Here is a 26,899-nt window from a genome sequence, read left to right as displayed (position 1 = left end):
GCCCGGGGGTGGGCGGGGCGGGCGGCGGCTGCGGCGCCGGCGGCTGGAGAAAAGTTGTCCTGGCCAGAGCGCGCGCTGCCGCGGGATCCGGAGCCGCCGCGGCGCCACGGCGGGGGCAGGCGAGACCACCGGGTCCGCAGCCGGGCCGGCCGACTCGCAGCCGGGGGTAGCCCCGGGGCATGGGACAGCCGGCGGGAACCGCGGGCCGGCGCTGCGCCCCGGGCGGGCGGAGGGCGGCCTGAGCTGCCGGGACGCAGGATGCGCTCCGAGGGCGCGGCCCCCGGGCCGGTGGCGCCGCTGTGCGGGGCGCTGAGCCTGGTGCTGGGCGCGCTGCTGGGCAAAGGTAAGGCAGGGCGGGCGTCTGTCTCGCCGGCGCTCGGGAAGTTCCCCGGTCGGGATGAGCCGGGGCGGGGGGAGCCGGAAGGCGGGGGTGTCGCGGGAACCTGGGCGAGGGCGCTGGTCCCGCCGGGAGCGCCTGTGCCGGGCGCGGAGAGGCCTTTCCCAGCCGGGAGGACCCAGCTGGGCGCCGCGTACGTGGGATCTCGGCACATTCGGCTGGTCGGATACCTCCGGCTTCGGGGTGCTTTCCCGGACTGGGGGGGCGTGGCTGGGGGGACACTGTGTACCCCGCGCCCGAGTTCCGTGCGGACCCAACCCAGCAGTCACAGTGTGGATTGGGGGAGCCGGCTTCTTTGCCCCCTTTCCTCCCAGCTCTGCGCCCCCAGTCCCCGGGTCGGTCAGACTGGCACCGGAGATCCAGGAGGGCAGACCGGGTGTGCGCCCCCGCCGTGGGGTCCCGAGAAGCCACCGTGGCCCCCGGCGGAACGTGAGCTCTCAGCGCAGCTCGCGGGGGCCCCGCCGGAGCCCGGCTGGGGTCCGGGGTGCCGGGGCCGTGCGGAAAGGTGGTGCGCGCGGTGGCGGCCCGGGCCCTGGGCTTCCCGGCCGTGCGGTCCCGGGAGGCCGCGCGCCCCAGTCTCCCCATCTCGGCAGTGGGGACGACCACGACCCTGCCTGGGCTGGCGGAGCTGCAGGAGCGACCGCCGGCGCGCAGAGGGCTCACGGAGGGTCGCCGCCGCTACTGCTGTGGCGGTCGTGGGTGTGTGCGCCGGGGCCGCGGGCGGGAGCGGCGCGGGGAGCGGGGCGCGGGCCCCGGGCCCGGAAGCGCCCTTCCCGGCGGGGCTCGGTGGGGCTCGGGCGCCGGGGCCGCGGGCAGGCGGGGCCGGCGGCGCGCACACGGCGGTGCGGAGTCCCGGCGGCCCGGCCGGGCGCGGAAAAGCAGAGACACGCTTTGCTGCCGCGCGGGGCGGGGGTCCCAGGTCCCTGGGTGAGACGGCGGGGACACAGGCGTCCCTGCGCCTTTGCGCTAAGTCCAGCCCGCGGAGAATCCCGGCGAGATCTCTCCCGCCCGAAGCTCTGCGGCTGGGCTGCAAATGCGTAGGGAGAGACAAGTTGCCATTTGAGGTTAAAAAGTGGCATTCGCTTTTTAAAAGTCCTTACGCAGCGCCCGAAATCCAGGAGAAATCGGCTTTCCTTGAGGCTGCAGGTTCTCAGGCACACCAGCTGGACAAAAATCGCTGTTTGAAATAGTGTTCTTTCTCCGGAGAGCTCCAGGTAGACCCGAGAGGGAGAGAGAGAGAGAGAGAGAGAGAGAGAGAGCGCGTGCGCTCTTGAAGAGATGGAGACACTTTGGTTTAGAGCTGAACTGAAAGAACAAACATGCAGCATCTGATGCTTTAATTCTACTGTTAGCTCTGCGTTCTATCATTTGTAAGACTCAGTTTCCCAAAATGTGAAGTGGCCATTAAAAAAAAAAAATATATATATATATATATATATATATCCCTTCCCCCAAATACTTCCCAGCGACTTTTGGATGGAAAGGGCTTTGTAGAGGAAGGTGGTGTCATTTTAAAGCGAGCAAGGGGTGAGAGTCCCTGATCAAGTTTTCTCCCCACCTGGGGAGGATTTAATCAGGTGAGAACTCTGAATGTTGAATGTCCCTTTTAGAGTAAGTTATGGGCTTCTCTTAATTAAATTACTCTCTCTCTGTCTCTCTCTTTTTTTCTACCTAGAGGATTTTAGCTGTAATTTAGAAGAGTAGCCATTACAAATGTCCAGGTAGAAGAGGCTAGGGGCAGCAATTTGGTTGGAAAGTGGAACTGGGAATTTTGTTTTAAAGATGCTATTTACACAGCAGAGGTTGGGGGTGATGAAGATTGTAGGGATGGAGATGTCCCACCCCTACCCCAAAGCCACCCCTCCCTGGCTTAGTGCAACCTTGAGTTTCCTCTCCTTGCTTTGGCCTGACAATTTTCAGCACGTGGTTTGGGGGCCTGTGGTCCCCAACTCATCCTCTGCCAAATATTTTTCATTGTTTCCCATGACCAAAACCAGCACTGCATTTCTCCTCTGATTCCTCCAAGAAAATGTATGCGCCGTGAGATTTCTTATAGAGAGGAAAGTTTCTTGACCCTCATTTAAATTTGTGCTGTCTTTAAGAAAAAAAAAAAAGCCATCTCTGACTCTTCCTGCCCAAGGATTTAAGTGCTGATTTCTAGAATCCTCAAAACCACTAATCAATTTTTAGTATCAATTGTATGTTTATTCTCAACTGTTGGATTTAAGGTTTTGCAATTCTTCAGGGCTTGGAGTGGAGTCATTGTTCCTGGGAGGTTCTATAAATAGCCAGGGCATTGAAAGATGTAAGATTTAAGACCTAAGATTTAAGACTTGGGTAGGTGAGGTGAAGTACCCTTCAGTTAGAGGTTGAGGTATTGACCCCATATGGAGCAGTGCAAGGGCCTGGGTGGGCTGCGATGCTGTCAGCGTGTACTAAAGGTTGTTGGTCACATATGGGACCCCTGGGAAGGTCACACGGGACCACAACCTATTCTGAAGTCATTGGCGCCAGATATGCTTCAAGATTCAGAATTACGGAGATCTTTGAAGAGCTAGCTACCTAGAGGCATAGGGTCATATCCATCTATTGTGTAACACCCCTAAGCTGGATGTGGTCACACCTGTCATTGAGCACATTGGTCATTCTGCACGAACCATATAAGCACATAAAGGAGGTTAAGACCCCAAACAGCCTCACTTTACCTGAGATCAGCATTGGCCACCAAGCGAATTAAGAACAAACAAGCAAATCTTTGGGGATGTTGAGTTTTTGATAAAGGATTTGGGGACGATGGCAGGTTTCATGAGTAGGAGAAGGTAGTCCGGGTGGAGAGGTGATGCAGGGTGCACGCTAACACCAAAGAATGTGTTCCTTCCTACACTTAGATCACACACACACACACACACACACACTTGGTAGACACCGTGCGCCTCACGTCCCTTCCTGTCCCTCAAGTTAAGACTCTCTGCGGCACTGAAGCTTCTTAGAAGTGGTTTCAGCTTCTTGGAGGCCATTCTGTTCAACCACCAGACTCTGGGCTTGTCTTAATTATTTCCTCTATACCCACAGCTCTTGACTTGAGCTTGCAAACTTCATAACCTGCAGTCACAGACAAGCACTGTTTTGTCCATACTTTTTTTTTTTTAAGTGAATAGGCTCCCCCAAATGGGGAAATTCACATATAAAGCAGGATTTCCAACTTCCCTTAAGAGTGTGGGTGCTCTGTCAACCTTGGTGCATTTTTTCTATGACTACACAGCGCTGAAACTGAATGTGGGAGTCCCTCCTTGGGGGGTGTTTATTCACCTGCCTTTCCCTCCTTGCTGCCCCCCCTCCAGCCACTTGGGCCTCTGGCTCTTCTTCCTTCATCTGACTGTTCACTGTTAGCTTAATGACAAGAGTGGCTAGTGTCAGGCAGAGAACTCAGAAGTCTCAATTATATTAGTAGTTAGCACCTCCATGAGCAGAGGTTAAAACAAAGCCTCTGCATGTATTAGATATTTCATACATCCATAGTCATGAGATGCAAGGTTAATAAAAATGAGTCTTTGGTATATTAATTGGAGTGAAAGGGAGTATTACTGAATTAATGGAATAGATGGGGAGTCTGATTGATAGAATTTTTTTTACAGCAATCTACTTTGTTTTTAAAGTCAGATTTATTAAGATATAATTTGCATACAGTAAAATTCACCCTTTTGAGTACAGTTGTGCGTTTTGACAAATGCATGTAGTCATGCAAACACCACCACAGTTAAGGTAGAGAACATTTCCATCACTCCCCAGAATTCTTCTGTGCCTGTAGGTAGCCTCCCCACAGCCTCTGGCAGCCACTGATCACTTTTCTGTCCTTGTCATTTTACCTTTTTCATAATTCCATAAAAATGGGATCCTGTGGCATGCAGCTTTTGAATCTGCTCCCTTTCGCTTAGTACAGTGCATTTAATAAATATTCACCTATATGCAATACAGCGGATTGTTCCTTTTTATGATGCACGATACTCCATCAAATGACTGTGTCACACTTGTTCATTCGTTTCCTAGATGAGGGACATTTGGATTACTTCTGGCTTTTGGTAATAAGGAGACATGTCACTGTAAATATTCACAAACCCGTTTTCATGTGGACACAGTTTTTTAATTCCTTTGGGTAAATGCCTAGAGCTGGGATTGCTAGGTGGTATGGTAACTGTATGCTTAACTTTATCAGACTGCAAACTCTTTCCGTGCATAGTAACATTTTGCGTTCCCACCAGCAAGGTATAAGAGTTCCAGTTGATTTTTATCTCCAGCACTGCTTACTGGTGACTATTTTTTTTCTTTAATTTTAACAGTTTTGATAGGTGGGCACTGGTATTTCTGTGAGGTTTTAGTTTTCACCTGTATAACTAATGATGTTGAACATTCTTTTTTGTGCTTATTTGCCATCTCTGTCTTCTTCGGTAAAATGTCTTTTTCACATCTCTGCCTATTTTTTTAATTGGTTGTTATTTTCCCATTATTGATCTTTGAGGTTACTTTATATATTATGGATGTGAGTCCTTTATCAGATATATGTTTACCAGAGATTTTCTCCCAGTCTGTGTCTTTGGAAGAGCAAAGGTGTTTTAATTTTAATGAAGCTTGATGTATTAATTTTTCTCTTAGTAATGTTGTGTCACATGGAAGAAGTATTTGCCGAGCCCAAGGTCACAAGGATTCTTCAAATGTTTACGGTGTTGTTTGGCTAGTTCATATTCCTGCTGATTTTTTATTTTTTCCTTCTGTCAGTTACCCAGAGGAATGTTGAGATCTCCAACTAAGTTTTGCATTGGTCAGTTTTTCATATAAGTTTTGTCAGCTTTTCCTTCATGTATTGTTTGAAGACTGCGTATAGTTGGGTTTTGCCTGTTTATTCAATCTGATAGTCTCTGTCTTTTAATCATTATGTTTAGACCATTTATATTTAATGTAATTATTGATATGTTTATGTGGAAATCTACCACCTTGCTCTTTGTTTTTGTTATATTACACCTGCTCTTTACCTTTTTTTCTTCTTCTTCTGCATGTTTTTATATTGGATATATGTTTTATGAATCCTATCTCCATATTCGCTCACTCTTTAGACCTCTTTGAGTATTAGTCATGGCTCTCAGGTTTACAATATACATCTTTAATTAATCAAAGCCTACATTCAAAATATGTTATGCTGCTTTATTTGTTGTGTAAGAAACTTAAAACTGTGTATCTCTAATACTTTCCCCCTCTGTGTATAATCCTTCTCAGGTGTATGTATCTTACACCCTAGATATGGCTAAGAGAATTTTTAATTATAAATTTTTTGTATATACTTCGAGGAAGGATAAAAATAATGTTTCATTGGCTTGCCTTGGTTTCCTGGTGGGTACTTCTGATACCCTTGAAATAGTTTTCTCTGCAGGACTTTGTTCTCTCTCCTGCCTGTGTGCTGAGCTGAACAAAAGCGTTTAAACACCTTAGGGATTTAGAAGTTAACTGCCTTTAAGGAGAGAACAAAGGTGAAATACAACCCAGCCAAGTCTGAATTAGCAAAATTTACAGGACAATGGTTCTAGATACTCTCCCAGAGTGACTGATTCCTTGTCTTCTGCAATGTATACATTTCTTTTTTACTGATTAAGTGGTATGAGAGGAGTGCTAGGCTCACACTTGCCAATGTCTGGGATGCTGAGGCAGTTCAAAGGCTCCATATAGAAGACCATGTTTTCTTAACATAAAATGCCTTTTCTTTCTCCCTCAGCACCCTTTACTTTGTCAGCAACATGCAGAGCTATCACTTCTGGATTAGTTAGGGAGGCTTAGCATCATAGAAGCAGAAGCTTAAATTTGAGCCTTCCTTCTGCCATTCCCTAGATGCATTGGTCAGAAACCTCTGTTAGCAGCAGAAACATATCAGGGCCACCTGAGAAATAGGGATCTGGAGCTCATGATCCTGAAGGTAAAAGACCAGGCTTCCTAGGGGTCAGAATGTGCCTGTTCAAGAGTACCTGTTGTTATAATTGATGGCTTGATTCAGGGTGCTCCAACCATTTTATTAGCTTTTATCTCTATGCTCCTGTTTTAGATTCTAGGGAGAAAGAAGCCCAGAACCCTGGCTGAACCTTAGAATCACGTGGGAAGCTTTTAAAAATGCCAACCCCCCAGGCCCCACCCCAAGCTGATTGAATCCGATCTTTGCTAGTGTATGACAAGAAGTGGGCAGAGAGGCAAGGTTGATCATTTTTACCGTTTAGGAGCTCTTCTGGTGACTCTACGGTGTATCCAGGAACGAGAACGGGTTGCCTAGGCCCATCTCTGTCTAGAAAAGGTTAAGGCAGTCTGATGGGCGTTTCTACCATTTTGTATTCAAGGCAAAAGGGCATTTCCTCCAGAGAAAAACTGAAGAGCTGTTAACAAAAGATGGTGGGATGGTGCTGGGTGCAAAATCAACAACTGTCCATCCAGCCTCAGTTTTATTAAGTGGAGATAATAATACCCACTTCGTAGGATTATTGAGAATGTTGCTTGAAGAGCTGGACAGGAGACCCTTAGCACTGGGGGTTAGTATCTTGAGGCTGCTGTCACGAATGACCACAGACTGGGCAGCTCGATACAACAGAAACTTATTCTCTCAGTTCTGGAGCCAGAAGTCAGGACTCAAATGTGAGCAGGGCGGTGCCTTCTCTGAAGACTCTGGGGGAGGCTCCTTCTTTGTTCTTTCAACTCCCTTAACTCCTGGTGCTCCCTGGCAGCAGGTGTATGTCTCTAGTCTCTGCCCCCAGCCTCACATAGCTTTCTCTGCCTGCCCTTTCCCTTCTGCCTTAGAAGGACACCTGTCACTGACTTGGGCCCCCACCCCCCCAACCCAGGGTGATGTCCTGAGATCTTTGACTGACTTACACCTGAAAAGACCCATTTTCCAAATCTGGTCACGTTCACAGGTTCTAAGTGGACATATCTCTTAGTGGCCACCATTCTGCCTATTACACATGGTAAGATTAGGCACATAGAAAAAGTTCAATAACTCATAGCTATTCTTATATGCCTACTTATCAAAGCCATGGAGAAGAAGAATCACATAATATGACCCAATAGAAACTACACATGGATACTTTTTAAATAACTGGGCATCATGTAAAAGAAAGAAGAAGAACCACGTTGGACTTGACAATATCAGGGAATAGGAAAATCTGGTCAAGTGTGAGGGCATCATTTATTATCAACCTAAACAGAGAGCCGGTGGTTGCTTGTATTCTGAGAGATCCCTTGATGTACTTTGTGCTTAAACGCAGCTTAGACCTAACTCCTCCTGGCTTAGTTTCATAATACTCGGGAGGCAGCCCTTCCCTGGGATCGCAGAGCCATCTGGACCATCCAGAGCAGCTGTCCCGTCTTTCCTAGGTTACTTTTTTCACCCAACTCTGCCACTGACTTTTTTTTTTTTTTTTTAAGATTTTATTTATTTGACAGAGACACAGCGAGAGAGGGAGCACAAGCAGGGGGAGCGGGAGAGGGAGAAGCAGGCTTCCCGCTGAGCAGGGAGCCCGATGCGGGGCTCGATCCCAGGACCCTGGGACCATGACCTGAGCCGAAGGCAGACGCTTAACGACTGAGCCACTTGAGGCGCCCCTCTGCCACTGACTTTTCATCTGTCTTGTTCAGGGCACCCCTCTGGCCCCTTAATTATAATGTCTGCTTTCCGCCATGTTTCCTTGCCGTCTCTGTGGACTCAGATGCGTAGACATCTGTGAGTCTCTGTGGACTCAGATGCGTAGACATGTGGATCTGACTCTACCCGCTTTGGCTTATGGTGGTCCATTAGCAGCTCTTTGAGGCAGTAAAAGATTCTCTTATTCTCAAAATAAACAAAGGAACTTGAAAAGCAGTAACCCCCCACCCCCACCGCCCACACAGAACTGAAGGCTGATTCTGCTCTTACCTTGGAGTTCCAGTGTCGTGATGATTTGAAGCTACTCCCGCCCCCAAACCTCACACCATAAACAGGATATGACATAGGGAGCAGGTTTTTGTCTCCGTTGGAAACAATGGGGTTGTGTCTGAAGTCCAGGGGCAAGTTTTCCCCACTTGCCTGAGAGAAGTGGTCTTTGAATATGCATCGAATCACTCACTTTAGTAGTCAGTGACTCCTTTAGTTGAAATGGTGAAAAACCCAGCTTAAGCAAATGGTATCAAAGCCACACAATTTAAAAAAGAAAAAGAAAAAGGTGGGTAGAATAAATGTAGTTGCTCGGGTAACTGAAAAGCCTGGGTGGGCTTCAGACACTGCTGGATCCAGGCGTCAGTCACTGCCACTAGATGTTGCTTCTCCCTGTCTCGTCTCGCCTGTGCCCTCTGTGTTGGCTGTATTTTTGGGCTGTCATCATTGTCACCGGAGGCCCCAGCTTTACCTTCTGTTCACACAGCACACCCAGAAAAAGAAAGTGACTTCCCTAATGATTGTAGAGTTGGTGGAGTGTATCTCACGTCGCTCACTGGGGTCCCTGGCTCAACCGTGAGCCCATCACTGTGACCAGAAAGAATGGAGCTGAGGATTGATCAGGCCTGGGACATGCTGGTTTCAGGGGTCTGAAGTCATCTCTATCCCAGTGACGAGGACAGAGAGTTCAGAGGGCCTGGCAGCCCAGAGACAATTCAGGCGGCATCACAGGGGAACAGACACCGGGCAGGCAAGAGTCTGTCCAACCAACCAAATGAACACACGAAGGAAGCCGAAGGTCAGTTGCACGGGCTGCCTGTCCCAGGTATAGTCGGAGTTGGAGCAGTAGCCGACCCCCGGGCAGTCACCGTGTTCATCTGGCTGTAGGCACACACAGCTGAGGGCAGGGTGGCCCTCCTCGCACACTAGGGGCCCTTCTCCTCCCCGCGAGGTGCCCACCCGGGGCTGTGAGGGGCTCCGGGCTGGGTTTGTGCAGCCTGCCAGACTACCACGTCAGCCGTGGAGGGGGCCCTGAGGCTTCCTGCTCTGGCATCCTCATTTATGAGAAGAAAAATAAATCCTGGGAGAAGTCTCCATTTTGGGGCAATTTGTTCTGCTCCAGCTCTGTTTCCTCTTTCCTGCTTCCTAAGCAGCATTGAGCTCTTTTCTTCAATTCTTGTAAACCTTTTGGGTCAGTACACAGCCCCGGGTGACCATTTTCTCTACTTTTCCCTTTTTTAATTGTAAGCAATGACTTGACTCCGAGAGCAGACCCTTCGCATTTTGCCTTGAAACTCAGCGTTTTCATCTATAGCATGGATGTCCTGATAACAAAATGCCATTTTCTTGCCAGAGTCTGTCATTCCCTGCTCCCGGTCAACCGTCTCCCTGGCCTTGGACACCCACCCCCCGCCATCTCGTGCCGTGGGTCCTCCAGCGGTGGCTTTGGCGGAGAGGTGGCCTGTTGGTTCTGGGGGCTCACTTTCTCATTCACAGGCAGGAAGTCTGCCGACATCAGCTCCTTACCAGCCCTCAGGCATCTGGGATTTCTTGGTCAGGGGGATTTTTTTTTTTTTGCTCTCAGATGTCTTAACTTCCTGTTCTCCAAGCACACACCGTGCTAATGATTTGGTCCTGTCCCTTCCTTATTCAATCACTGCTAGTCCTGTAGAGACAACTTTACTTTAATAACTCTAAAGGAAGATCAAAATGTCCACCATCCTCAGTACAGAATAGCTGCATCTTGGGGAGGCCCCCTTCAGACTCTCCTTGATAGGCAGTGAGATCACAGTGTCCTCTGTTCAGAATCCTGCAGAGGCTCCTGTCACATTCAGAGGTACCCTTCTGGCCTTATCTCAACCCCCATGCCCTCACATACACACTGTGTTCCGGTCCCTTTGGCCTCCTTGCTGGTGCTCACCACCCCCAGATAGGCTACGACCTCAGGGCCTTTGCACATGACTGCTGTGGGTTAACATCCTGTTATCCACTGAGACACTGTGAGACCACGTCAGGTTTCTGATCACAGGTCTTTTTCTCATAGAGAAGTCCCCCTTTGTGCCATTTGTTCTTCCCCATTATGGCACTTCCGGTGCCCCTTCCCTATTTTGTTGTTTTTCTTTGACTTATCACCATCTGCTAATCCACAGATTGGACTTACTTGCTTATCCATCTTCCTCTCCCATAGAATTTAAGCTGTGTGAGAACAGAAAGTGTTTTCTGTCTCGTTCACTGTTGTATACATCTGTTTGCTTAGTGGCCCCAGTCTGGCACATAGGAGGCCCTTACCGCTCGGTGAATGAACGACTTAATTCTATCTTTGACTTCCCGTAATGTCTGTCTTTCGCACTGAGGGAATCTCTTAGATCTTGGTAAAGGACAGAAAAATGGGGAGGTGTGTTTTTATGTGCTGAACATCTCTAGATGGCCACCATTTTATCAAGGGTCTCTACCTGAGCACAGAACCCGCCATTATTCCTTCTCTCCGTCAGTCACTCCAGAGAAGTGTCCCTGTCGGATTCGAGGTGAGAAAGTTCATGCAGGAGTGTGATGCTCAGATGTGCTGGCCAGAGGCGACATTTCCCAGTCACCAACTTTCTTTCTATGTGGCCTCCTTTTCTGCACGTCTCTGCCTCTTCCTTTCTGGTGAGATCCGAGAGGGGCTCCTTTACAGATAATGCTTCCCAGAGATGGCCACATGAAAGGAATCAACTTAAAACAGAGACCAGAATTTCACTGTAAACAGTGAAAAACATCCTTGATTAGGACTTTCTCTGAACAACTGAGTGGATTACTGAAATAATGGCAAGTGATTGCACATGGATACAAGATATCTTTTGGGGGATGATGAAATTATACTAAAATTAGTCATCAGATACGGCTTGATCCAGGTGTTCAAATATGACATCAGTGTTTGGTTTTTGTTTGTTTGTTTGATTTCTTCTCTTTGCCTGTTATGGTGTGGGCTTCATTTTTAGGTTCTGTGTGGTGGCTCTTGGCAGTTCCTTGCTCTCCCCCTGCTGAGATGAGGCACCCAGGAAGAGCCATACTGTGTCTCATTGGCTCTGGTTTGGTTCTAGGACCTGGGGGAGGAGTTTTTGAGGGCTCAAAGTGGGGTGCAGAGGAAAATTTGGGTGGTCCCACCAGGAAGAAGGTGAGTGATTGGGGACAAAACAAAAATCAATATTCCTATATTTCCAAATTCAAGAGTATGAACAACGCAGGGAGAGGAGACGGAGAGAAGGCACGCAAACAAGTTGTATCTCTTTGCTGCTCAGAAATCTACCTGCGTCAGTATGGATGAACGGGAGGCAGCATGAAGATGTGTTTGACTAATTGAGTTTGTGTCAGACTTGCCCGAACTGAGGATGAGCAAACATCATTTATCACTCGTCTGTCAAGCCAGCACTCTCCACCATCAGGCAAAATCAGATGCAAAAAGGTGTTTGGCAAGACAAAAGCAGGATCCAGAAAGAGCTTGTTTCAGCAAGTGAGGGCCTCGGCCTTGGCCTCACCTGCTGGGTCCTATTTGGGAGGCAAGAATAAGGCTTGGTGTGCGTATCAGCCTGAGGGAAACCCCTGCTCCGTTGTGTAGACGTGGGTAGACGTGGGCATGCTGCTTGATCCTGCAAAGCCTCCGTTTCTGGATCTGTGCATTGGGGCTCAGAGTGATTGTAAAGGGGCCAGTGGGTTATTGTATATTTGCCGATATTCCAGATATAATGTCTTTTCTCTCCATCCCACTCTGGGCCCTGGGAGGCTGACCCCTGCAGAGGGCAGTTCCTGTGTCTGCTGGAGTCTGTCTGGGGTTGGCCAGCGGGGCCCTGGGAGGAGCTGAAGAGCAGGCGAAGACAGAGGCTGCAGTATTTATGCCCCACCTGCTCCCTGCAGCTCTGCCCCCCGTGACTGGAACTCCTGTTAGGGGGCCCCTGCCTAAGACGCCCGCTCCCACTGGGTTCAGTAATACTCCTGTCTCCTCTTGCCCCCTCAGATGGTGACCGCCTCCCACTGTGTCTCATCGTTGGGCACCCAGCACCATCTTTTCACTCTCCCCATGAGCACGCCAGCCTCCTGAGTCCGGTTCTCCTTCCTCCTGAGATGGACACATACACAAATAAGACACATGGTGCAGAATAGGTGGAGGTTTCTTGCTTTCGTGTTTAAACAAGCTCAGACATCTAGAAAAGCTTCAAGGACAAGTGCCTAGAACATTTGCTTGCTGAGCTTATTTCTGAGTGACAAAGTAGAGGCTTATCACCCCTGAATGTCTGGTGTGTGTTTTCTGACCAACAAAGACATTCTCTTGCAAAACCACAACACAACCTCAAAATCAGGGAATTAACATGGCTGCATTACTACCACTCCATTTTTAGACCCCAGCTTGGTCTCCCCTGTCTGGATAATCTCTTTCATGTCACGCATCTTTCTTTTCCCTCAGTCTTTCCTAGCATTTCATGACCGTGACACTTCTGAAGATTGCAGGCTACTTATGCGGTGGCCGTCTCTCCATTTGGGCTTGTCTGATGTATCTTCATGATTAGATTCTGATTATGCACCTTTGGCAGGCATGTCTCAGAAGGGATGTTCTGTTCTTCTTGTTGCATTTTGTCAGGTGGCGCATGATTTAAATTTGTCGCGGTGTGAATGATGGTCACTTTGATCACTTCATTAAGGCAGCATGGGCCAGGCTTCTCTACTGCAAAGTCACTCTTGTTCAGAAATTAATAAATATTTCATAGGAAGACATTTAGAGACAATGTAAATATCCTGTTCCTCCTTACAATTCCAATATTTCATTTATGAATTTATTAACAGAATGGGCTCCTGGATTTCTTTTGTCTATGGCTTCTATTTCATTACTATCACTATTTTGATGCTCAGAATATCTTCCATTTGGCCAGTTGGAGCTGTCTTACCATATTCTGTGTCCTCTGACGTGTCGTCCCTGTCCTTTAAGCTCTTCCTTCCTCTCTGGGTATCAGACTTTCCAGGCATACCTTGTAGTTTCCCTGCCCTGGGCCCAGAATCAAGCTGTTCCTTTTAGTAGGGTGTGGTATTTAGAAACCAAAATCTAGGCTCTCGATGTGCTCATTGCTGTGCAGGTGCTCCAGTCCTCTCAGTGGACAGAGCCAGGAAATGTTGTCCGCACATCACCACCTCTGCTCTCTCTTGAGTTCACACTGATAGCTCGAAATCTAATTCAGAATCACAGAACTTATTCCAGATTTCTCCTCTGTCTGTCACTCCCTTTCCCCATCTCCGTACCGTTCCCCTGCAGGCCCCCTTCTCAGTCCCCTCAGGTTCCAGCACCTCTTGCTGGCTGCCCTCCTTGCCCCACCAAGTCTGGGGTTCCTGAGCTTTCCATCCCAGGTAGCTGATCTTCCAGCCACCCCACCTCTGATACCTGGCCGGGGGCCACCGTGTCCATTGCCTACCATGCTAGCCCCCTCCTGGTAGTGTTGCGCTGAGCTACTCTGAAAAGGGGGAGTGTTTGTATTCTTATTTGCATGAATTACACTATATTATATTCTTAGACCATGTCTATACATCTCAAATCAAAGGAATAGGCTGCGACTTCTGTATGTCGAGGTGTCCTTTTCAGGGTGAATGAGCACTCCGACCAGAGATGGCCATGGGCCACACCACACTGACCAGCTGTCTTGTTTCAGAAACTCCTTGTCCACAGGATGAAGGAAAGAATGTGTGATGCCACTTTAATATCCCCTTGTACCCATCAGTGATTACCAAGATGTACCAGGTATGGGAGATCCTAAATGAAGTCAATTTAAACAGTTTTGCAGATGTAGTACCTGAGAAAAAGTATTTTTTGTGTATCCAAATACCATTTTCCCCTTCAAACAAGTATGCAATATTCCCAAAGGGCATTCTTCTTCGTGACAGATACCCACATTTATATATATTAACTTATTCTTCACAAAGACCCCAGGAGATGGGTACAGTTATTACCCCAATGACTGGGGGCACTGAGGTCTTAATGATGCAAATAAAACAAGAAATCAGGACTCTTAAGAATGTGAAATGGCCCTGCTTTCAAGTTGTAGCAACAAATCCAAAATATAGTAAATGCTTTGTGGGACAAACAGTCTGGATGACGGCCTCAGGACAGCCAATTCTTCCCCCCTGCTTCTTTTTTTTTTTTTTTTTTAAAGATTTTATTTATTTATTTGAGACAGAGAGAATGAGAGAGAGAGAGCACATGAGAGTGGGGAGGGTCAGAGGGAGAAGCAGACTCCCTGCCGAGCAGGGAGCCCGATGCAGGACTCGATCCAGGGACTCCAGGATCATGACCTGGAGTATTTATGCCGAAAGCAGTCGCCCAACCAACTGAGCCACCCAGCCCCCCCCCCCCCCCCCCAGCTTCTGATTGCTCAGCTTTGGTAGGAAAGGCAAGATACCAACACTGGTCGGGCATAGACACATGTGAGCACAGCAGCAAGATCCACGCAAATATTGAAGTTCTATCCGGTCCGCGTGGTTGGGGTCAGGAGAAGACTGCTTCCCGGGAGAGGGTCTGTTGGTCCTGGAAGAAGGGGGAGAATGGATGCTAGGCAGACCAAAGCAGGGTCCACTGGAACAGGATCCTCTGGACTTGGTAGAGGTGGGATGGAATGAGCCGAGATGCTGGACAAGAGACAGCAATGGAGAGAGAGAGGCACAGAAGGAGAATGTCGTGAAGAAGCTCGCTGCTTCTGTAGTATTTAAATCAGGGCACCACACCCCTCCCCCAGTTAGGACAACCAAAAATGCCTGCAGACATTGCCAAATGTCTCCTGATTGAGAAACCCTCGTTTGAATAATGCCTGCTGTGTCTCAAGCGTTGTCTTGCATCATAATGTTTTTTAAACCTTTCACTTGGAGAGAATTTTAGACTTTAAGACAAGCCGCAAAAAAACAGTGCAAAGAATCCCATATACTTTTCACCTAGATTCCCCCAAATTAAGAGTTCACTATGTATGCTTGAAGCATTCTTTCTCTGTTTTTGTCTCCCTCTCTGTGTCTCTCTCTCTTTTATTTATACACACACATATATTTTTCTGAACTAATTATAAATAAGTTGCAAATACCAACCCCCGTCAGTGTGTGTTTCCTTAAAAACAAGCCATTCTCCTACATACCCCACGATAGTGATCAAAATCAACAATACAACACTCTTAGAGTAGCGCTACCTAGTGAGACTTCGTAAAGTGTTGCCAATTGTCCCATTAATATCATTTGCAGCAAAATAAAGTTTTTCCTGGTTCTGAATCGCATCCAGAACTGCACAGTGTTTGGTTGTGAAATTCCTTCACGTCTTTAGAATCAGAAACACTGGGGCCGCTCCGTCTCGTATAACCCTGATGATTATAGACCAGCTTTTTGGTGGAATGTCCCTCAATTTGGTCGATATTGATTGTGACACAGTAGCTGTATTCAGTTTGGATTGATCTGGCCCTTCTGGACATGAAGTTTGAGTTTGGATAATTGCATTTGGTGTAAGCTTAGCGTCGCCCATGTCCTGGGATCCCTGCAGGGCCCACTCTTCCTGTTCACGTGGCAGAAGTCCCCACAAGCCTGCTTCCCCCCAGCTGGACATCCCCCAGCACAACGGACACCGGTGTGTGACTTTTAACTGGAGGTTCCAAAGAGCGAGGGGACAGCAGGGGACCTCTCTGGAGGCAGTCATTCCGAATCACCCTTGGTCGAGCCCCACTCACTCTCTGAAGCCCAACACATCCACTGTCCTGGAGCGTCCTCTGTTATGTAAGCTGTCACTTCGGTGACAGTCGAAGGGAGAATCACATCTTCTTGCTTCTTCCTGCCCTCGGCGTAACCAGCTCTTCTGGGCTTTCACACTCCTGGAGAAAGTGCTTATACACACCTGGGCACGCACACCCTCAGGTCTAGGCATTAGATTTTAGGCACCACGGACTCTAAATCCATATTTAGTTGGGAAAAAAAAAAAAAAAGAAGAAGAGTCTCTCTCCTTGGGGCTTAGTCCTGTTAGTACACCCATTTACGTGAACCGATGATACACTGAACATCTCATCTTTATCGGGTTCGTGGAGACTTCACAGTGTCTCCAAGAACATGGGGTATGTGGTTTGTAGGGGTGCAGTCTACCCCCCGCCCCCGGGCCCACACACACCTACAGAACTCATTTTGGAGGATTTTCTGAAAGTATGCCCAAGAGGTGTATTTAAGTCCCCATCTTCAGAAACAGAAAATGACACATGACTTTTAAATTAGTACTTCCTAATTTGCAATCTGTCCTATGTGACTCTCAATAATTTTTGCCATGTATTAGTCTCATCTGCATTTCCATTGACTTAAAAACAGCTTTTCCCTATTTCACATCTTTTCTTTAAGCTTTGCCCAAAGCAAGACTTGCCATGAAAATCACTGTTTTACATGCAAATTGCATTTCTCTCCCCAAAATATTAAAATAAATACATATCTGATAACATGCTTAAAAGCCCTTCTGCGTCTTGCCCCAAATCGTCTTCCACCCCACATGCGGACAAACACTGGCCTGAGGCGTGGCGGCAGATGGCGACAGGCGGAGCTGATGGGCGCCTCTTTCTTCTCCGTGGCTGAGTGTCCTGATTGCGTCCTCTGTCACAGAAATGGGAACCAGGGCTTCTGGAAAAAGTGGACGAGCGGCTTCCCCAAATCCCGAAAGAGCAAATCTAAAGACAAAGAAGGGAAGGTTCTTTGTGGTTCTGGAAGCACAGCGGAGCCTGTGATAACAGGACCCTGCGAATCACGAGTGATGAGTCCTCCTGCCCGATGGTCCCCTGCGTGGAATTGTTATCAGAGCTTCTGCCTCCTTCGCTGGGTGTTGGATTGTTCCAGACCAGGACATCCCCAGGCTCTAGTCAATAAACCATTATCTGAGGCAGCATTTCCCAGCCTTAAGCACGCTCTTTTCAAATAATTATAAATATCTGGAGATTTTTCTCTGCTCCTTCTCCCAGAGGGGTGGACTATTCCTTAAGCACCCTGCTCTGTCTTCTGCAAGCCAAAAGAGCGACAGATAGTTGAACTCTGCCTTCTGCAGCTCATCTAACATAGGAAATATTGAATAGGAAATACTGAATAGCATGTTGAATGCTAAGTAGAGCCCAGGACCCTGATATGCACACACTCCATCCCCAGCTGAGAATCCCTGTCTTGAAGGGAAGCTCCCATCACGCCACACAGGAGTCCAGCTGACCTGGGCGCTCTGAGGTGAGCGTGCCGCCCTCCTGGTGAGGTTAAGCGCTGCAACCAGCTCACCTGGGAGGAAAGGGAGGATTAGGAGGGAATTGGGACACCTCCAGGGAAATTCCTGGGGAGAGCCTCGAATTCCCCATGAGCACAGCCAAGGACCAGTAGACCCGAGGTGCAGGAAAAGCTGCAGCTGTCCAGCACTCAGGAAGCTCGTGAAGCCAGCCCTGCTCCTTAGGGTTTCCGCCTCCACCCACTTGTTGCCAGGAGCACCCATCACCCAAATGTGACAACCAGAACCTTCTCCCTGAGTTGCCAGATGGCTCTGCCTCTGGGCGGGCAGTTGCCACACGTGTGGCTGAGAGCCCAGCCTCCCGCCCTGGGAGTGTGGGAGAGCAGAAGGTGAGATGTCAGTGATGCAGATACAGGGGAAGGGGAAGAGGGTCTAGAGGGGTTGGAGGCCCTGGTTGGCTCCCTGTTTCCCCAACCCTTGCCTGGTGCTGTACCTCGGTGTGGTCCTGCCATCCTTCCACTGAGCACTTGGCGGGGGGGACTGCACGGAGGTCCATCACTGGCCCTCTGTGCTCATTGCTGGGCCCTGGGGGCTGCACCCCCGGGTTCCCTTGCCCCTGGTTCCCAGATGCCTGAGTGCACTCCGAGGGCCGGACAAAAGACTGTGGGGAGATTGAACCACAGGGGCCTCCCCTCCTTTGCTTTGCTCCGTGTACTGCTTCTGGCTGGGGCGGGCTCTTCCCTGAGGCTCTGCTGCCACCAGGCTGCCCTTACCCTCAGGGTCCCATTCTGTTCCCCACGGTTGGCCCTGGCCTCAGGAAGCACCGTCTCCCCACACTGTCCCTCCACCTCTCGGCTGGGTGGTGGCTCGTATAGCGGCTGGTGTCTGGGGGTCTCGCTCTCCGCCTTTGGCTTCTTAGCTCTTGCGTCCCCATGTAATCAGGTCCCCGCAATTAAGCCCCAGTGTCAAGATGACTCCCAACGGTTTCTGTTTTTCTGACTGGATCCTGACAAAATAGGCTTTTTTCCCCCTTATGCATTCTGCTTCTTGCAGTCAGAAGACTCCTGACCAAAAAAGGTGCAAAGAAATATACTTAGATGGAGACCCTTGGGCACAGGCCTGCCTCCATCAGATTCTCCCCCAGCCCCACTCTGAGCCTGTCTTTTATGTCCGTCTAAGGGAGGCTCGTGACCCCTACCCACCTCCCATATAGAGCTGCCTGGGAAGTAGAGCCATTGATGTTTTCCTGACTCACCGTGCTGGAAGGGAAGTTCCCAAGAGCAAGGATTTTGTGTCTTGTGAAACCTGGGCACATGGAGCAGAGCTGGGCACACAGTAGGTGCTTCATAAATACCTGTTGAACAAATACTTATGTAAGAATGCAGTGAGATCCATATAATGGATCCTTTTTAGCATTTATTTTTTTTTTTATTCTTATGTTTAATGGATCCTTTTTAATAAATGGAATAGAATAGAAACTCACGGAGTGCATTTCACATGGTAGGTTGCGGTATTCTGAGTGGGTGTGTGTATGTTTGCAGTCTCTGGCTTGCATTGTAAAATGCATTTCTGACAATAGGGCTTGATTAAAAAAATGTTTAAGAGCTAACGAGCAAGACCACAGGTCACCTCTCTGTGAATGGTAAGGAATTGTGTAAATCTGACCATGTGGTGTCTCAGGAATTATCCGAGAACCTAGAGCATCCCTCTTAAGTCCGGGTCCCACCCGCCTCTCTGCCAGGCACCTCCCTGCAGTGTAACTCTCTCTTCCAGCCATTCCAAAAGACTGACTTCTCTAACCTTGGGATGATATATCCTATAGAAATTGTGGCTTGCTTACAAACTTAGTAAGGAATGAAAAACAAACTTTGGGTGATAAGAAAAGTCACATGGTAGGGTGGGGTTTCATGTCTCGCCTTTAAGACAAAATATCACTCCCTTCTCCTTGAACTTTTGCTTACTTGGACATACCACCCATGGCTGGGGGCGGGGGTGCAGAATACGGGCATTTCTCTCTAGCGCTGGCTCTGGGCAGAATTTCCAGGCACTGGGGGGTGGTTGAGTGTCCCCATCTATTTGTAGGATAAAACAGGATTCTTCATTTCTTCTTCTGGCTGGTGGCTGAAGACAGAAGCTGGAACTTTTAGTTGGGGGGGAAACATCCTGTTTGGGCTCCTGACTTCCATTTTCAGAAGTAGAACAACTCGTAAACTGGCCCGTCATTTTCTTCTTTGTTCCTCTACCTGCTAAGGTCAGGGGTAATTCCTGACGACAAGAAAGGAACGTTCTGGCGACAGTCCAGCCTCCCTCAGAACAAACCAGAGAGGGTATCTTGTGCGTCCTCCCTGTCACCTCCCTGGGTTTTATTTTAATTGCCGTTCTCTTGAAAAGCATGATTCCTATTAAATTATTCATGGTGGTATAATGTTTATGTGATCAGAGTAATTATTATAATTATGCATTGTGAATTTTCATAATTAATGACCTCGCTCAGGTTGCATTTGGCACAGAGTTATTTCCAGAGGGGAATCAGATGATCGGGTCTCCTGGGGAATCAGAATGAAATAAAATGGTGACCCATCTTGAGTTTTGCTGAACAGTAGAAAGGTTAGGTGTTCATCTCTCGGAACGGGGCTGGGAGGCGTCTTGAGGAGAGGTGAAAGGAATGGAATCCATTTCACGGCATCTCTCAGTACACCTGCCCAAAGGTGTCCCACCAGGAGAGTCTGCTGGAATAGCAAGATGATGGGGAGAAAGGGCACATGGCTCCCATCCCACACTGCTCCCAACAGAGACTGGGACCTGCAAGTGTCTCCCCTTATCCAGAACCACCCGATCACACTGAACAACCGTGAAACCACTCCCCATGACTCCTGATAGATAGCAAAGTGGCATTGCTGAGGACTTGGGGTTCAGCTAGCTGCCCCCACCATTCTCGAAAGACTATAAAATGCAAGCCGGTGGGGGAACAGGGCGTGGCATCCCGAGCATGGGAAGACGTTGGATTGGATGTCTTGTGATTGATCCTGTGGTCAGATTTCATCTATTTTATTTCAATGCCTCAATTCCCTCATCCTTGACTTGTATCTGAGGAGCAAGCATGCTGTAAGCCCGGCATAAATATATCGTATGGCTCTTTTGGAAGACCTTTCATGTGTTTAATTCCATCTCAACCTCAGACCCGCTTGAGAGCAAGGCAGCTGCCCTTCCCATTTCATAGATGGGAACACTGAGGCTCAGCATGGCACAGAGAAGCAAGGATGACCTTCTGTGCAGCTGTCTGCCCCCACTTTCACTCTGCCCTTCACACAACTTCTCAGGCTTTTCCCACTGTGTGCCTTTCAATTCCCCCAAGGAGGAGGTAACCCAAAGAGGAAGAGAACAGACAAAACCCTACATAAACTCTTGCTCCATCAGTCCGGACACGTGGTTCAGCCGTGAGCACCAGCTGGGTTGCACCGACGTCAGCTTCCCCTGCCTGATCTTCCTTCCTTGTCCGTCTGGAGTGGTGCATTTTCCAGATCATGGCGAGTCGTCCGTTCTTCCGTTCCCGCCCCCACCCCCTCTGTGGTTTCTTGAAGACATGGACTTTGCCTCATTCATTCCTGTATTTTCTGGATGTTTTGGAGTATCCAGCGGGTAAGAGTGAGACACTGCTTGAAAGGATGTTTTCCTGGGGGCCTCTTCTGCCCCTCTTTCTTCTTGGTGTCCACGTGTCTTTGTCTCTCTTGGTCCTGCTGTATTTACTGCAGGAGCACAGTGTTTTCGGGAATATTTGCTGATTTGGTCTGCAGAGCTCATGGCCAGAAGCCTGAACCCAGGAGCACGTCCTTGGGGCTGATCCGATATTTAGACCAGAGTGTCCGGAACTCTGGCCATTCAGGTGTCATAATTACGGTGCTTTGACCTGCAAGTCCTAGCAACTCTGTCACGTTCCGGCTCACACTCCAGAAGTAGGATAGTTCCCATGTTCACCGATGCTTACTGTTGGCTTCATGGTCAACATGATTCTGTCTCTCCCGGAACGTCCTCAGGGCTGGCCTCATCTGAAAGTTGGTTGTCCTCACGGTCACAGGACAGCTGTCTGTGGCATTCGGGGTGTACAGTTCATTTTATTATGGAGGGGTACACTAGGTTTTCAGGACTTTCTTTCAGGGTTGGGGAGAACCACCCTAAAGATTCCCTCTTCTTGTGTTGTTCATCATATTTAAGACTCCTAGCCATTCTTTTAGCCAGTCACAGGGAAGGGAGCTGGATTAGCCTCCGTGAGGTCAGAACCAAGCCCTGGGGCTGAGAACGGAGTTGGCCATGGGCTACTAGGTTCCTGGTTCTGACGGTGGGGAAGCAGAAGTTTGACTAAAATCAAGAGTATGCCAGGGGCGCCTGGGTGGCTCAGTTGGTTAAGCGTCTGCCTTCGGCTCAGGTCATGATCCCAGGGTCCCCGGGATCGAGCCCCGCATCGGGCTCCCTGCTCGGCGGGGAGCCTGCCTCTCCCTCTCCCTCTGCCTGCCTGTTCTCTCTATCTCTCTGTCAAATAAATAAATAAATAAATAATCTTAAAAAAAAAAAATCAAGAGTATGCCAGGAATTAATGAGTCATTAAACTGACTCGTTTCTTTAACTTACCAACAAATATATATATATATATATATATATATATATTTAGAAATCTCAGGGTTTACTATACATGTAATAATTTCTTCTAATAGGCGTCAAAGTAAGTATATAATAGTAAGAATAAAACCTATGTATCTGTGTGCCATTTTGGGAATCACCGGATTTAGACTGACTTTCCCGCCTGCCCCTTCCACCGAAACCCATCCTGTGATCTTTGGGTAGAAATTGGGATGTGGGAGACGCAGCTGTAATTCTGCCAAGTAGATGTTTTTTTTTTTTTTTCCCTAATTGCGGTGGACATATATTAGTTTTTGCCTTTTTAAACTTTCATGCCTCAACAGAAGGAGTCAGAGCTTGCTTTCAGGGGTGGGACTAGCCAACTTCTCCCTCGGCCCTGGCTTGAAATGACAAGCAGCAGACAGAATGAATACCTTCATTGCAGGAGATAATGTAGTATTGACTTCTCGCCTCTGGTTAATTTTCTGTGCAGTGAACACCGTGCTGACGCAGGGCTGAGCCTGATGGCCCCCCACCGGTGCGGGGCCAGCGTCTGGGAATATTGTAGGTTTGTAAACTCAGAAGGGCTCTAGCGTGGAGCCAGATTTATTTAAAGTCATAAATGGATTTTTGGATTACCCGTGGTCATGCCTCTGAGTAATTTATGGCCCCAAGCAGGGCTGCAAGTCACTACTAAGCTCAACTCCCGGGGTGGGGGGTGGTCAGCGAGTGTCTTGCCTTAATTACGTGGGGTCTCCTCCTCTGTGTTCCTCCTGCGTTGGGTTCTCGTTGCACTGGGGGCTGTGGATGCTGGCTTTGAAGGCCGTGGACTTGAACTCAGAAGGTGCGAGTTTAATGCTTTCCCTCTCTCAGTCCTTTTGGAGTGCATAGAAATATCTACTGATTGGCACATTGTGTGTGTGTGTGTGCGTGTTTTCTTTTTTTAGGATTCAGTGTCTCATCTGGACCTTTCCCTCCAGACACCCAGTGATTCTAAGGGAAAACTCTCTGAGTAGAATGATTCGTTTGAATTTTAAAGCATAAACCGTAAACAGAGAATGGAATGGTTGTTGGACACTAGGGCTTGAGGGTGGGAAAACTGGGGGGATGTCAGTCAAAGGGCACAAACTTCCAGTTATTAGATGGGTCAGTTCTGGAGGTCTCATGGATAGCCCGGTGACCACAGCTAATACTGTGTTGTGTACTTGGAAGTCACTGAGAGTAGATCTTTTTTTTTTTTTTTTTTAAGATTTTTAAAAAATTTATGTATTTGAGAGAGAGAGAGCATGAGAAGGGGGAGAGGCGGAAGGAGAGGGAGAAGCAGGCTCCCCGCTGAGCAGGGATCCCGATTCGGGGCTCGATCCCAGGACCCCGGGATCATGACCTGAGCCGAAGGCAGACGCTTAACCCACTGAACCACCCAGGCGCCCCGCTGAGAGTAGATCTTAAATATTCTCTCTGCAAACCGATAGTAGTTACGTGACATGATGGGCGTGCTAATCAGCCGTACTGTGGGAATCACTTTGCAATATGTTTGTGTATCAAATCACCGCATTGTGCACCTTACACCCACAGTGTTATATGTCCAGTAGACCTCCATAAAGCGGAGGAAAAAATAAAACACGATCCTTTCCCCGGGGTCTGATCAATCCCCCGAGACCCCAAACACTGAAAGCAAAGTCATGGTCCTTGCTGACCATCTGCGGTCCACAATTAAAACCATGCTTAGCTATAGAGCATGTGAAGAGAGCCCAACAAAATCCTTATTTTCTCGGGATTCTGACTTTGGTTATCAAATGTTTCGGAACCCCCTTCACGTTGGGTTCTCCGATGTGCCTGGGCTACCTCTAATTGCCTAGAGAGTACCCAAGTGCCACTTTCAGCTGCAAGCATGCTTCGAAAGGTCACAGAGCGTTTTTAGATTTTCCTCCTATTTGCCTTCTCAGCAGCTCTTGGGTAGGCCCCTCTGCCCAGAACTGTCGAGGATGCTGCCGGAGAGAGCCATAAAAAACACGTGGTGACCGTGCTTAGTACCCGGCGTGTGCTCTCCTTGCTGGGGCGTCCACTTCAGATTGCCTGTGGGCTCTGGTCCCACCTAACGCCCCCCCCCCACCCCCAGCCCCACTCCCTCCCCTAGGCCTCAGCTTTATTCAAAGGAGTGGACCCTTGTGCCGGTGGGGGGGGGGGCGGGTTTGAGAACATGCTTCTCTCTTAGAAATTTAGGATTTGGGTGGGTATCAGGCTCCATCTTTGGGGGAGCTGAGCTAATCTCAAAACTCAGGGGCTGCAGGGCGACCACATTTTACCATGCACGTGGGGGACCCGCCAAGAATGCCCTCTCTCCCTGTGGCCCTAGCATCCACAAATCACTGTCTCGCACCCCACCCCCCCTGCCCCCTGAGAACCATGTCTCTTCCGATGCCTGGGTATTTGCCTTGGTTTCTGAAGAGTCAGTTCTACATTATGGGATGGTAATATTACTATTTTAAATTATTAAATTAATTAAATTCTATTCCCCATACCACCATCACCATGAAATGACGAAAAAATTTCCCAAAGACCAGAGGAAAGGGATGCATTTCATTTGCATTGATTTGGCAAAGTAGGGCCCAACAGTGGGTGCCCCGTCTTAGTGGAGCCTGCTGTGTAAATGGCTGTCACTTGGCCGATCGCTTCGGGCCTGACATTGATGTGCTGGGTGGGACCGGTGTCAGGGAGAGGAGTCCGGGACAGAACTTTGTACTGAGGTTTTGTATTGTCATTAGCACCAGATATTCTCAGATCCCCTGGCAGGTGACATCCACGCTGTTGTCTGGTGGTGGTGCTGTCCCTCTCAGATGGAATGGCCACGGCTGCGTTCCACAGAAAAGCGGGGGCCAAGCATGCAAAACCAGGTTTCTTGATCATTCTGTGACTCGTAGGGGTTCCTCTGGCTGGCTGTCTCCGTCCGCCCTGGAGTGCCACATGGGACGCTAACTTTGGTAGTGTTGTCCAGCCGAGTACAGAAGTGGCCTGCCTCTTGTCATGTCGCAGATTGGCCAACGAGATGTGCTGAGCATCTACCGTGTGCAGATCACTGTGCAGTACCAAAGGAGAAGGGGCTTTTCGGGGAGAGCTATAGGTGCTTCCTCGAGAAGCTTGGAGGTGGGGGTCACGAGACGCATCCGAGGGACACAATGTCAAGGCGTCAGAGCTTGGACCTCAGTCAACATGAAATGATTTATACGCATTGAAGACACGTGGGCTGAGTGGTGGTTCATAGTTGAGGAGGATCAACCTAGATGAGCTCTTCCAAGAGGGTCTCTCGGGCATTGATTTGTGGACATTTGGGGCACTTCCTGTATCAGTTTGTAAATCCCCCCAATGAAGTGCCTTAGCCAACAGCTTGGGAAGCATCTGTGGACCCTGGGGCAGTGCTCCCCACCCCCACTGGTCTCCTCCCATGGGAGCAGGAAGAGATGGAAAGCATGGCAGGGCAGGCCACAACTTTGCTTCTAAGACCTTAGGATCCGTGCCCCTTCTGGCCACAAGGATATTGATAAAGTCCAAATTTTATTATTTGACCAGACCATGTGGGTTCGAGCTTCTGCTTATGGGTGTCGAAGCAAGAGTAATCATTCTCTCTTCTATTGTTTAAGCAAAAGGAAATTTGTTATTCTCCCAACAAGAGGGTCCTATGACAGCACGCATAAAGATGTATCGGTAAAAACGGGCCCAAGCTTTTAGGGGCTCCAGCTCCGTCTCTGGTCAAGCCCTGCGAGGCCTGCTTTCTCCAGGGCCCCCGCCCCCCAGACCGTTCAGGTCACAGTGTGTTGGCAGATGTTCTGATAATAAAGCAGCACAGGGATCCCTTGTTTCTGACCCCGAGTCCTGACGTTTTCTTCATTTGGGGAGAGAGGGCAAGGGATTGTGTTCATAGTTTTTGCAGAATTTCAAGCCTGTCTCTCAAAATAACTTCTGGCCACATAGTCATCGGTCAGTCCAAGCAAATAATAGCGTTGTTCATCCAATTCCTCATAAGCAGCAAAGGCTGGGGCAAGAGATCCTGACCCCTCAGCGTCAGCGGCAGTGGGCAGGCGGGCCTGCGGTGTGCCCGGTGGTCATCATGGCAGATTGCAGAAATTCTCCTTCCCTCCGGGGATGCAGGCCGCTGGGCAGCTCCCCCCACCAGGAGGAGAGTCTTAACCTCCCTACGTCTTAAATCCAGCTTTCCTTGTGATTGTGTTGGCCAAGGGAACATGGCAGGAGTGACATCGTACCAGTCGGTTAGGAGCCGAGGCCTCGGGAGGTTTTGTATACTTCCGTGTCCCTCTTGGAACCGACCTGAGTCGCCATGTTAACAAGCTTGGGAGAACCTGCTGGAAGAGGCCGTGAGGCCACCAGGGAGGAGTCTTCTCGGCTCCAGTCATTCTTGACCAGCCAGTCTCCACCAGCCTGATGGTCCCTGCAGACACAGGTGTGTGAACCCAGCAGAGCCCAGAAATCTGAGCTAAATGCTCAGTTGTTGGGTTATTGTTTTAGGCCAACTAAGTTCTGGGGTAGTTTGTTACATGTCAAAACTGACTGATACAGTTGGTGTCACCAGAAGTCACGAGCAACAAGTAATTTGAACACTGAGAAGTATTGTTGAGGGCATAAACACATCCCTTTTCTTTATCTTTTGTAAATGCATTTTATCCTTTTCTCTGTGCCTGAGTATAAGTGTGGATGGCTGCAAATAAGTGGCATTTGT

The 26,899-nt window shown here is 48.9% G+C and overlaps 1 protein-coding gene across 2 annotated transcripts in view; it reads left to right on the top strand.

The window, feature by feature from the left end:
• The first annotated feature begins 70 nt into the window (after positions 1–70).
• Positions 71–26,899, top strand: part of TMEM132C (transmembrane protein 132C) — a 300,307-nt gene continuing 273,478 nt past the window's right edge. For both annotated transcript variants that reach the window (XM_035016818.1, XM_035016817.1), the window contains exon 1: positions 71–343. In XM_035016818.1, coding sequence (XP_034872709.1) covers positions 259–343 — 85 coding nt within the window. In that variant the 5' untranslated portion in view covers positions 71–258. The remainder of the gene's footprint in view (positions 344–26,899) is intronic.

This window comes from Mirounga leonina, unplaced genomic scaffold, assembly GCF_011800145.1.
Source record: "Mirounga leonina isolate KUSES-001 unplaced genomic scaffold, KU_Mleo_1.0 Mir_171, whole genome shotgun sequence".
Lineage (NCBI taxonomy): Eukaryota > Metazoa > Chordata > Mammalia > Carnivora > Phocidae > Mirounga > Mirounga leonina.
This window is presented reverse-complemented; position numbering and strand designations above follow the sequence as displayed.